Source organism: Apiospora aurea, assembly GCF_038362705.1.
Source record: "Apiospora aurea strain CBS 24483 chromosome Unknown utg000001l_segment0_segment0, whole genome shotgun sequence".
Classification (NCBI taxonomy): Eukaryota; Fungi; Ascomycota; class Sordariomycetes; order Amphisphaeriales; family Apiosporaceae; genus Apiospora; species Apiospora aurea.
The window spans coordinates 1,735,936-1,744,743 of NW_027117388.1; the positions used below are offsets into that span (position 1 = coordinate 1,735,936).

Sequence of the window (8,808 nt, forward strand, 5' to 3'; positions counted from 1 at the left end):
CACCGTAGCCGTCCCTGTTGAAAGGAAATCTTACTCCAGGCCATGTCCATTGCAAAAAGATGTCGAGGCCCGCTCGAGAACCGATAGGGCCAACGACGGCATGCAAATTGGAGGCAGTAGCCACCCTGCGCCGGAAAGCGTCTACCAAGGCCGGTCCTACCCTCGCGGGGGGTTAACCCGGCGAGGCCAACCGATACCCATCGGGGGCTCACGGGATGAGGACCGTGAGCCGCCGGACGTCACAGCAAGACCCGCCGGCCGAGGACGAGCGGGATGGGGATGCAAACTTCGGTCCGGAGAGAGGAAAGAAGAAGAGCAAATCCACCCAGACCTCCGACTCGGATCGGCGGGAATTCCATATCAGGTCCCTCTTGCCCATAGGGTCTTTTTTGGTGAAAGGAGCCGGAAGCCAGCGTCGGAACAGAGAAGCGAAACTTCAATCTGATAAGATGGTCATTGGTGCTTAGCTTGGTGTTTTGTCATCAAGGCCGCAGAACCGCTCGAGATGAGAATTAAAAAGATCGCAGCCTGCTCGTTTGCTTCCATGTAGTGTAGGCTTGCACATCGAGAGTACTATTCCCCCACTTTGGAAAGTGAAGGTTCAGGGATCCAGCTTTTGCGGAGAAAGCTAAGTAATGTGAATTGTCTCTTTGGGGTGGTGATCCAAGGTGGTTGATTGACTCGGGAGTGGAAGCATCGGCCCTGCAAGGTGGGGAAGGGAAACAGGTAGTCAGAATGTGTTCGCAGTGGAATGTCGCATTGAAATTGAATGGAATGGGAGAGGCAGTACTTACAACTTCATAACCGTTGCACTTGATGGTTGAGAAGAAGGTTGATGTTCGGATGTGGAGGGAGAGAGGAAGGGTAAAATCGTGGAAGTTTGGAAGTGCAAATTTTATTTCGGCAGGCCACTGATTTGGAAGCCTGGCCACCTGGAAATCATTGCATTGTTTCAATTGTCTCCAGAAGCCCTAAAGGCCAGCAGTCCTCAGTTAACTGATAAGGTAGGAAGCAGATTCAGTGACATTACACCCACCTGGAAACCACCCGGTGTCCACCGCCTGGATATGGAATCCGGTACCCTTTCTTCCCATTTTACCCAAACCTGCAGCTTGAGGTATGGAATTATTAGCCATTTGTACACCCACGTATACGAAGATGATATGTTCACCTCTCATAGTGAGGGTTGGAATAAACAACCTCGGATGACACATTTTTGTTCGGAGACCTGGCCAACAAAATAGACATGACATCGAGATACAAATGCCTTCCTATCTCTATTTAAGGTGCTATGTAATATAATTCTATTATTGCGAGATGATACCATCTCATCCTGTTGGTGCAAACTCCTCAATCACACTCTTCGGCTCAACATACTCCCCGATAGGATGGTACTCCATATCGTACCCAAACGCCTTCGGCCCACCAATCTTCAGACCCGCCGGCGTCTCGGTCCATCTCGGAGAACACGTAATGCCCAGCACCGTGACCCGGAACCCGTACTTGAACTCGGGCACGCCCAAATTCCGGCCGCTCGAGGTATCCAGCACGCAAATCAGGTCGGGGACGGAGGCGATGATGGTCTTGGTGGTCCCGTCCTCGGCCGTGTGCTCGGCCAAGAGGTTCTCGTTCTTGAAGGGGATCATGAGCGTTCCGCCCGTCTTGACGGCGGGCATTATCCCTTGCTGGCCTGACCCGCAGTTCTCTTCCTCGGACGCGCGGAGGCCGGCGATGGTGATGGAGCCGTGCGAGTGCCCCTTGAACAGCCGCCTCTCCACCGCCACGATCTTACCCCTGAACAGGACCTTGGCGCTCTTCGCACCTCCGGCCTCCTGCACAATAGACTCTGCCACCGTAGACAGCGTATTGTTCGCCTCGGCACGTGCAATGCAGCGTCCGATACGCCACGCAAGAGACACCGTCCTCAGCACCGCGAACTTGTCCACCTTTTCAGCCGTGGTGGGGCACGACGCCATGCCCACCCGGGAGCCCATCTCCGAACACGACGCGCGCAGAGCCCGGTCCACGATCTCGTCGTCGGGCGCGCGCACCATGAGGATCGTCTTGCCGTCGCCGCTGTCGATGGCGCAAGGAACCAACTCGTTGGGCGCGTGGACCGCGAGCGTGGTTTGCCACTATGGACTCTCAGCGTAAGTATTTGTCTCAGGATAGATAGGGGCAAGTAAGTCTACGAGAGCTTGGGTATCCAGACGCCGGAATAGAAACGAATAGATCCTCCAAAAAGGAGAAGAGAAAAAGAAAAGAAAACACGTACGTAGGTGGGATAAGCTCTTCCCATAAAATCCCCGTCGATAATGGGACGGTCGAAGAAGCGCGAGGAGCCGACGAGGAACGGTTCGAGCCCGTTGGCGCCGCCGATCTCGAGCGAAACCACGGCGTCGAAGGACGGCTCCCGGCGGTACTCCATCAACGCGCGGAACGCGTACACGGTCTCGATGGACTGCAGCCGCTCGTTCGAGGTCGCGGGAGAGCCCATGTGGCCGCCCCAGTACACCACGGCCTCCGGGTCCAGGGAGGGCGCGTCGACGATGCGCATGGTGTGGCCGACGCGCAGCATGTCGCGCAGCTGGATCCGGGACGCCGCGGGGCTGCCCCCGCCGGCACAGCCGAGGACGTAGCAGCCGTCGGCCAGGTAGTTGATGTCGGTTTCGCTGATATGCCACTCCAGGATACCCGTTGATTCGTTTCGGAGAACTGTAGGTCGATATGTCAAGGGATTGACGGGTTCCGGCTCTTCGGTTATGACCATGGAAAAGTCTTTCGCCACCTCCGACCCTTCCTCCTCAGCCTCGTCCACAAAGTCCTTCTCTGCCAAGGGCTCTGTCTTTAGGTCAACATCCAATTTCCCAATCGCTTTCACCACCGTCCGCAGCTTGTTGGCTACATAGGTCACCGGGTAGCTCTCTTCTTCGGCAATCCGGACACTATCCCGTTCTGCGCCAGCGCCAATGGCCCGCTGTATCGCCATTGCCTTAGCGCGCTCCACGGCCTCCCTTATCGACTGGTCTTCTACACTTTGAATGATATCCACCGTACCTCCGACATTCGAAATAGCAGCCCCGACAGCATTAGCCACATCGTGAAAAGGGGGCAGCCTTAACTCCGAAGCACCTTCCAAGGTCGAAGGCGACAAGACGGCACCGCCACCGACGAGCAGGACGGGGAGAGGCTCCGGGCTGGTCTTGATCACGTCAACGACCCCCTCTAGAAGCTTCTTTATCTGGTGCTCGGCATTCGTGACCAAGTTCGGATCGAGGTTCACCGCACACGTTCCCATCTTGGCTTTACCAGCAGCAACGGCGATATCCGACGCGGTCACCACGTCGCCACCAAAAGCCAACGCCTTCTGCGTGAGATAATGGCCCACTGAACCCGGTCCGACGGTCACTTTTCCGTCTTCGGTCTGCCTGACGATAGAGCCGCCACCTAAGCCGACAGAATGGAGATGCGGCATCGAGTAGTTGACCCGGACGCCCGCCACTGTGACATAGGCCGACGCTTGCCTTGGCAAGCCCGACGGGAGCAGTACGCCAACATCCGTCGTGGTCCCGCCGATATCCGCGACGATGGCGGACGAGTCCTGGGTGTCGTGCCCGGCAAGATAGGCAGCCCCGCGCATCGAGTTGGTTGCCCCGGAGTTAAACGTGCGGATGGGGATCTTGGCCGCCGCGGCCGCATCCAAGAGCGTGCCGTCGTTTTGAGTCAGGAAGAGCGGACAGTGGAGGTCCAGCGCCTTCATGGCGCGGCGGAACCCGCGGACCGTCCTTCGAGCATACTGCAAGATGGCAGCGTTGAGGATACTCGCGTTCTCGCGCTCCAGGAGCCCGATATTAGCGACCTCGTGCGAAACGACCACGTCCGTCCCTGGCGGCATCTCGCGCCGCACGATCTCTCGCACCCGGTCCTCCTGATGAAAGGCCTCGTCGATAGGCGAGAAAGCGCCGACAACGACCACGGCCGTGAGCCCCAGCGCCCGGATCTCGCGACACCGCTCCACGACCTGCGCCTCGACGACGGGGGCCTCCTCGGACCCATCGATGTGCAGGCCGCCGTCGCAATAACCGACGTAGCCGCGGATGATCCGGGTCAGGGCCGGGGGGAACTCCGAGAAGGGCGGGATCTCGCGCAGGAAGCTGCGGGACAGGCGCAGGATGGCGACGCGGCGGAGGCGGCGGGCGTCCTGCTCGACGACGGCGTTGATGAAGTGGGTGGTGCCGACCGTCACGCTCGCGATGGCGGAGGCAGCGAGCTGGGATTTGGACAGGACGGTGCGGACGGCGGCCTCGATGCCCAGGGTGACGTCGGGGGTCGTGGGGGTTTTGTGGTGGGCTAGGACGCCGCGGCCGGGCTCGGACTGCTGCGATGGGTTGATCGCTACGGCGTCCGTGTTGGTGCCTTGGATTGGTCGCATTAGCTCAGCTCCGAGTGCCTTGGGCGGTTAGGTTACTACATACCGCCAACATCTACGCCTATCCGTACAGTCTTTGACATCTCCACGCTTCGGCTGCCCATTTTCTGTGTTCTTGAAACCAAGGCGTTGTGTCTTGAGGCACAGGCGCTGGAGGCCAGTCACTGTAGGCGTACTCTTACAATAAGACTCTGAAGCGATGATAGGTATTCCATTTTAGTCTGATGAGGTCGCAATCGTCCTCGTTCGTATTAAACCTTGATAAGCCGCGCAGGTACGGCGATGCTAACCAAACCGGGCAGGAGTCGGAGCCCAGCCGGTAGTCACCTGGCCCTTTTGGAGATGGAATCGGGGCGGTGTGGGGTTGGAGATTGGAGCACATCGCGGGGTTCAGGGGCTGGAGGAAAGATATCGGAACATGCCGATGTCGCGCTGCGGTGCAATTACGAGATTGCAAATGGGTCGCATTGCCGATAGATAACATGTCGTTGCTCGACGTTCGGCGGAGTGGCGGATTTGCGCAACCCGATATCGCCGATTCCGTCAAACAGTATCCAAGTCACTAGACAACAACATGATCATACAGCAAGAAACCTGATCTATCTGCAGCAAGGATCAGCGTTACACGGGTTGCGACGGCTGAACAGAGGTGACACTGTAACAATGAGCTAAAATCAATGGGTTTTTGCTATTTTTTACTCTAACCACACCCTTTACACACCGATTTATACGCCCCAAAAAGCAACAATGTACCCTCGTCGCTAACCATCGTCCGAGCTAGCCTTCGGGCCAGCTTTTGAGCCAAAATCGACATGCGCAGCATTCGAGCCATCGTCACCAAACCAAGCCATCGTCACCAAACCAAGCCATCGTCACCAAACCAAGCCACCGTCACCAAGCCATCGTCGTGGAAATGTGTTGATTGTGTACGATTGATGCCAATTCCTTCCGATCGACGCGAAGTCTAGGTCGCTCGTCGATTTTGGCCGGCTCGTCGATTTTAGCTGGCTCAAAGGCTGGCTCAAAGGCTGGCTCGAAAGCTGGCTCAAAGGCTGGCTCGAAAGCTGGCTGCGACGAGGGTTAACGATGAGGGTACATTGATCTTATCGATAGGGTGAAAAGCAGCTAAAATTAACCGTTGGGGGGGTAGATCTAACCGGTTTTTAGCTCATTGTTACAGTGTCACCTCTGTTCAGCCGTCGTTGCCTTATCTTATCTGCCGGTCCCGCATTCCTTGGATGGAATGCTGAGCATGTCAATGACGGTAACTAATATGTAGCAGTGATCCTCCCAGCGAGAGGGTCGTCGCAACACCTCCTTTCTGTGGATTATGCCGCTTCATTTGCTGTGGTGGAGTCATCTGACCTACAATGGCCATTCTCTCCTCCCTCGCGGAGAGCCTCCGGGTGCCCTCGCAATCGCGCGCCGTCTCCAACGTCTGGATCAACGACGACATCCGGCCCCTGCCCCCGCACCGGCGGACATGGACGCGCTGGGCTTACATCTCCTTCTGGGCCATCAACCAGATCGCCATCTCCAACTGGCAGCTGGGTGCGTCGCTTGTGGCCCTCGGCCTCTCGGTCTGGCAGGCCGTCGTCGCCCTCGTGCTCGGCAAGCTCGCCACCGCCGCCGTCGCTGTCCTCAACGGCTACGTCGGCGCTGAATGGCACGTCGGCTTCCCCGTCGTCAGCCGCTTCGTCTGGGGCGTCTACGGCCAGTATTTCATTCTGGTTCAGCGCATCGTGCTCTCGCTCGTCTGGTTCGCTGTCCAGTCGTGGACGGGCGGGCTGTGCATGCAGAATATCCTGGCGGCCGTATTTCCGTCGTATCAGAATATGCGGAACCATTTCCCGGAGTCGGCGCATATGGACACGAAGCAGTTTGTTGGTTGGGTCCTGTTTAATATACTCATGATACCCATACTGTGGTTCAAAGTAAGCCCTGCCTGGCCTTTGCATTCTTTCTCCAGTTTGATTGTGGCCCCCACACTTGGCTACACGTAGCTAGCTACTAACCCCTTTCCAACGTGTAGCCCGAACGGCTCCGTTTTGCCATCCTGTATATGAACATCATCTCCGCCATCACTCTCATCTGCATCATGATCTGGTGCCTGTCTACTTCACATGGCGCCGGGTCCCTGCTGAGTGCGCCGGCCACCGTGCAGGGCAGCTCCGAACTAGGCTGGGGCATCGTCTCCGCTACCACGGCCGTCATCGGCTCCATCGCCGTCGGGTTGACTAACCAGCCCGACTACTCGCGTTTCGCGCGCCGGCCCGGCGACCAGGTCATGGGCCAGTACTCGAGCATCATCCTGCTCGGTATCGTCATGCCGTTCTTCGGCTGTCTCGCGTCGTCCGCTTCTCGGGAGATCTACGGCGAGGCTGTATGGAACCCGCCTGACTTGGTGCAGAACTGGCTAGACACGACTTACTCGCCCGGGGCGCGAGCTGCGGCATTCTTTGCGGGGTTCGGACTGGTGGTGTGTCAGTTGGCCATCAATACAATTGACAACGCGTTTTCGGCAGGAAGTACGTATCCAACCTTGGTGGCTTCAATATTGAGACTCGTCACTGACTGACATCTCCAGTGGATATGGCCGGGCTCATGCCGACGTATATCGACATCCGCCGTGGTGCATACATCGGCCTGGTTCTTAGCATCGCCATGTGCCCCTGGGTGCTCTTGTCGTCAGCAGGTGTCTTCATCAGCGTCTTGTCTGCCTACAGCGTGTTCCTCGGTCCCATCGTCGGCATTATGGTCTGCGAGTATTGGGTATTAAGAAAGAGGAAGATCAAGCTGTCGGATCTCTACCATCCTGCCAAAAGCGGGGTGTACTACTATTGGAATGGTAACGGCCTCTTTTACTTAGTCTTTTATCATATTGCCCATCTAATCATCATCCGTACAGGTGTCAACCTACGTGCATTTGCCTCTTGGGTCATCGGATTTTCCTATCTAATCCCTGGCTTCGTTCACAACATCAACCCAGCGATCGAGGTGCCCGCAGCATGCACAAACCTTTACAGCTTGGCCTTCCCGCTGGGCTTCGCCGTCAGCTTCTTGGTTCACTGGGGCGTCAACAATGTTGTCCCTCCACCTGGCTTGGCGGAGACAGACGGCGTTGATTACTATAGCACTTTCACATCCGACGAAGCTGCGAGATTAGGTATCACTCCAGGAGACGTACTTGTTGGCGAAGAACACGTAACTGGGGATATAGAGAAAGATTTGGGTGTAAAGGCGGACACTGTGTAAGTAGGAGACATGACAGCACGAGAAAATATGTTTGCTCTCTAAATACTATATGACTCATTATCAAATATGAGCACAGTCTACAGCGATAGTCTCATCGTGTGACTATGTTGTAGACTGTAGAGCTCATCTACACTTTCTCCAAGATAAAGCCAACCTAACAAACCTTTCCTCTCATCCCGCTGCGAAAGCTGCTTCTTCATCATTTCGAGAACCGGCTCAAGGTATTTGAATCCATGGGTCCGTGCTATCTGTTCTGCGGACATCTCGAAATACTCACGGTCCCTGCAACGGAACCTCAGCGACGGCCTTCGAGCTGCCATGGCTCGGTGTTCCTCGACGAAACGGGCATGGAGCGTTTTTCGATCAGCCATTGCCGAAGCAGTTTCCGACCCGGGCACTCCTGGCTCTTCGACTAGCAGCCTAAGAAGATATGGACGCACTACGACATAGAGAGTATCGAGCCCTGGAAGTAACTTCAGTAGCTCCTCAATCCCCCTGCATAAAACTCCGTACTGAAGTTGATGTCCGAACGGTGTCAGTCCTGTGGTGGATGGTGGACCCGGCCATTCAATGCCCACGTACCGAAGCGGCGTTGCGCCGCCGAAATATCTGTTTGGGTGCCCATATCGTTGCATCGATTTTACGTCGCTCTCTTTCAAAATGAGGAGGTCGCTATGCGCATCGATGTAGTAAGGTAGATTATGGAGTTGGAAAGGGGTGTGAAGGTGGCGACGAGAGGAGTTGTAAGCTGTTATGACCACGCATGATGACTCGCGACAAGTGACTAGTAAGCTTGAGATCGTGGAGATGAAGTGACCATCGTATGCTGAGTCACTGGACACTGATATAAAAGTCGGATCCGATTTTTCTCGATTTTCCACGTTCGTCACTCTTGTGTGATATACTGTAGGTCTGGCCTCTGGTATTGTCTCCTCCTAAATCATGATTTGTAGTTCTGGTGTGAGACGGGGGAATAAAACGAATTGATCCATGGTGAGTATGATCTGCAAAATAGCGTGTTTCCTGTAGAGATTTGTGGTTTTTTGGTGTGGTAAGGACTACGGAATGGTGAGCTGGACCGAGAGAGGAAAAGGGGTGAGCTCTCGTGATGTGGTATGGGCAAT

At 55.8% G+C, this 8,808-nt stretch overlaps 2 protein-coding genes across 2 annotated transcripts; one reads left to right on the top strand and one right to left on the bottom strand.

Annotated features, from left to right (window-relative positions):
• Positions 1–1,328: 1,328 nt before the first annotated feature.
• PG986_000550 (uncharacterized protein) lies at positions 1,329–4,533 on the bottom strand (the record flags this gene model as incomplete). Its single annotated transcript, XM_066836772.1, has 3 exons — positions 1,329–2,135; positions 2,276–4,416; positions 4,476–4,533. The coding sequence occupies 3 exons, from the start codon at positions 4,531–4,533 to the stop codon at positions 1,329–1,331; spliced, it is 3,006 nt and encodes a 1,001-aa protein (XP_066705665.1).
• A 1,266-nt stretch (positions 4,534–5,799) lies between these two features.
• Positions 5,800–7,684, top strand: PG986_000551 (uncharacterized protein; the record flags this gene model as incomplete). The annotated part of the gene is made up of 3 exons (XM_066836773.1): positions 5,800–6,363; positions 6,462–6,957; positions 7,017–7,684. The coding sequence occupies 3 exons, from the start codon at positions 5,800–5,802 to the stop codon at positions 7,682–7,684; spliced, it is 1,728 nt and encodes a 575-aa protein (XP_066705666.1).
• Positions 7,685–8,808: the final 1,124 nt, after the last annotated feature.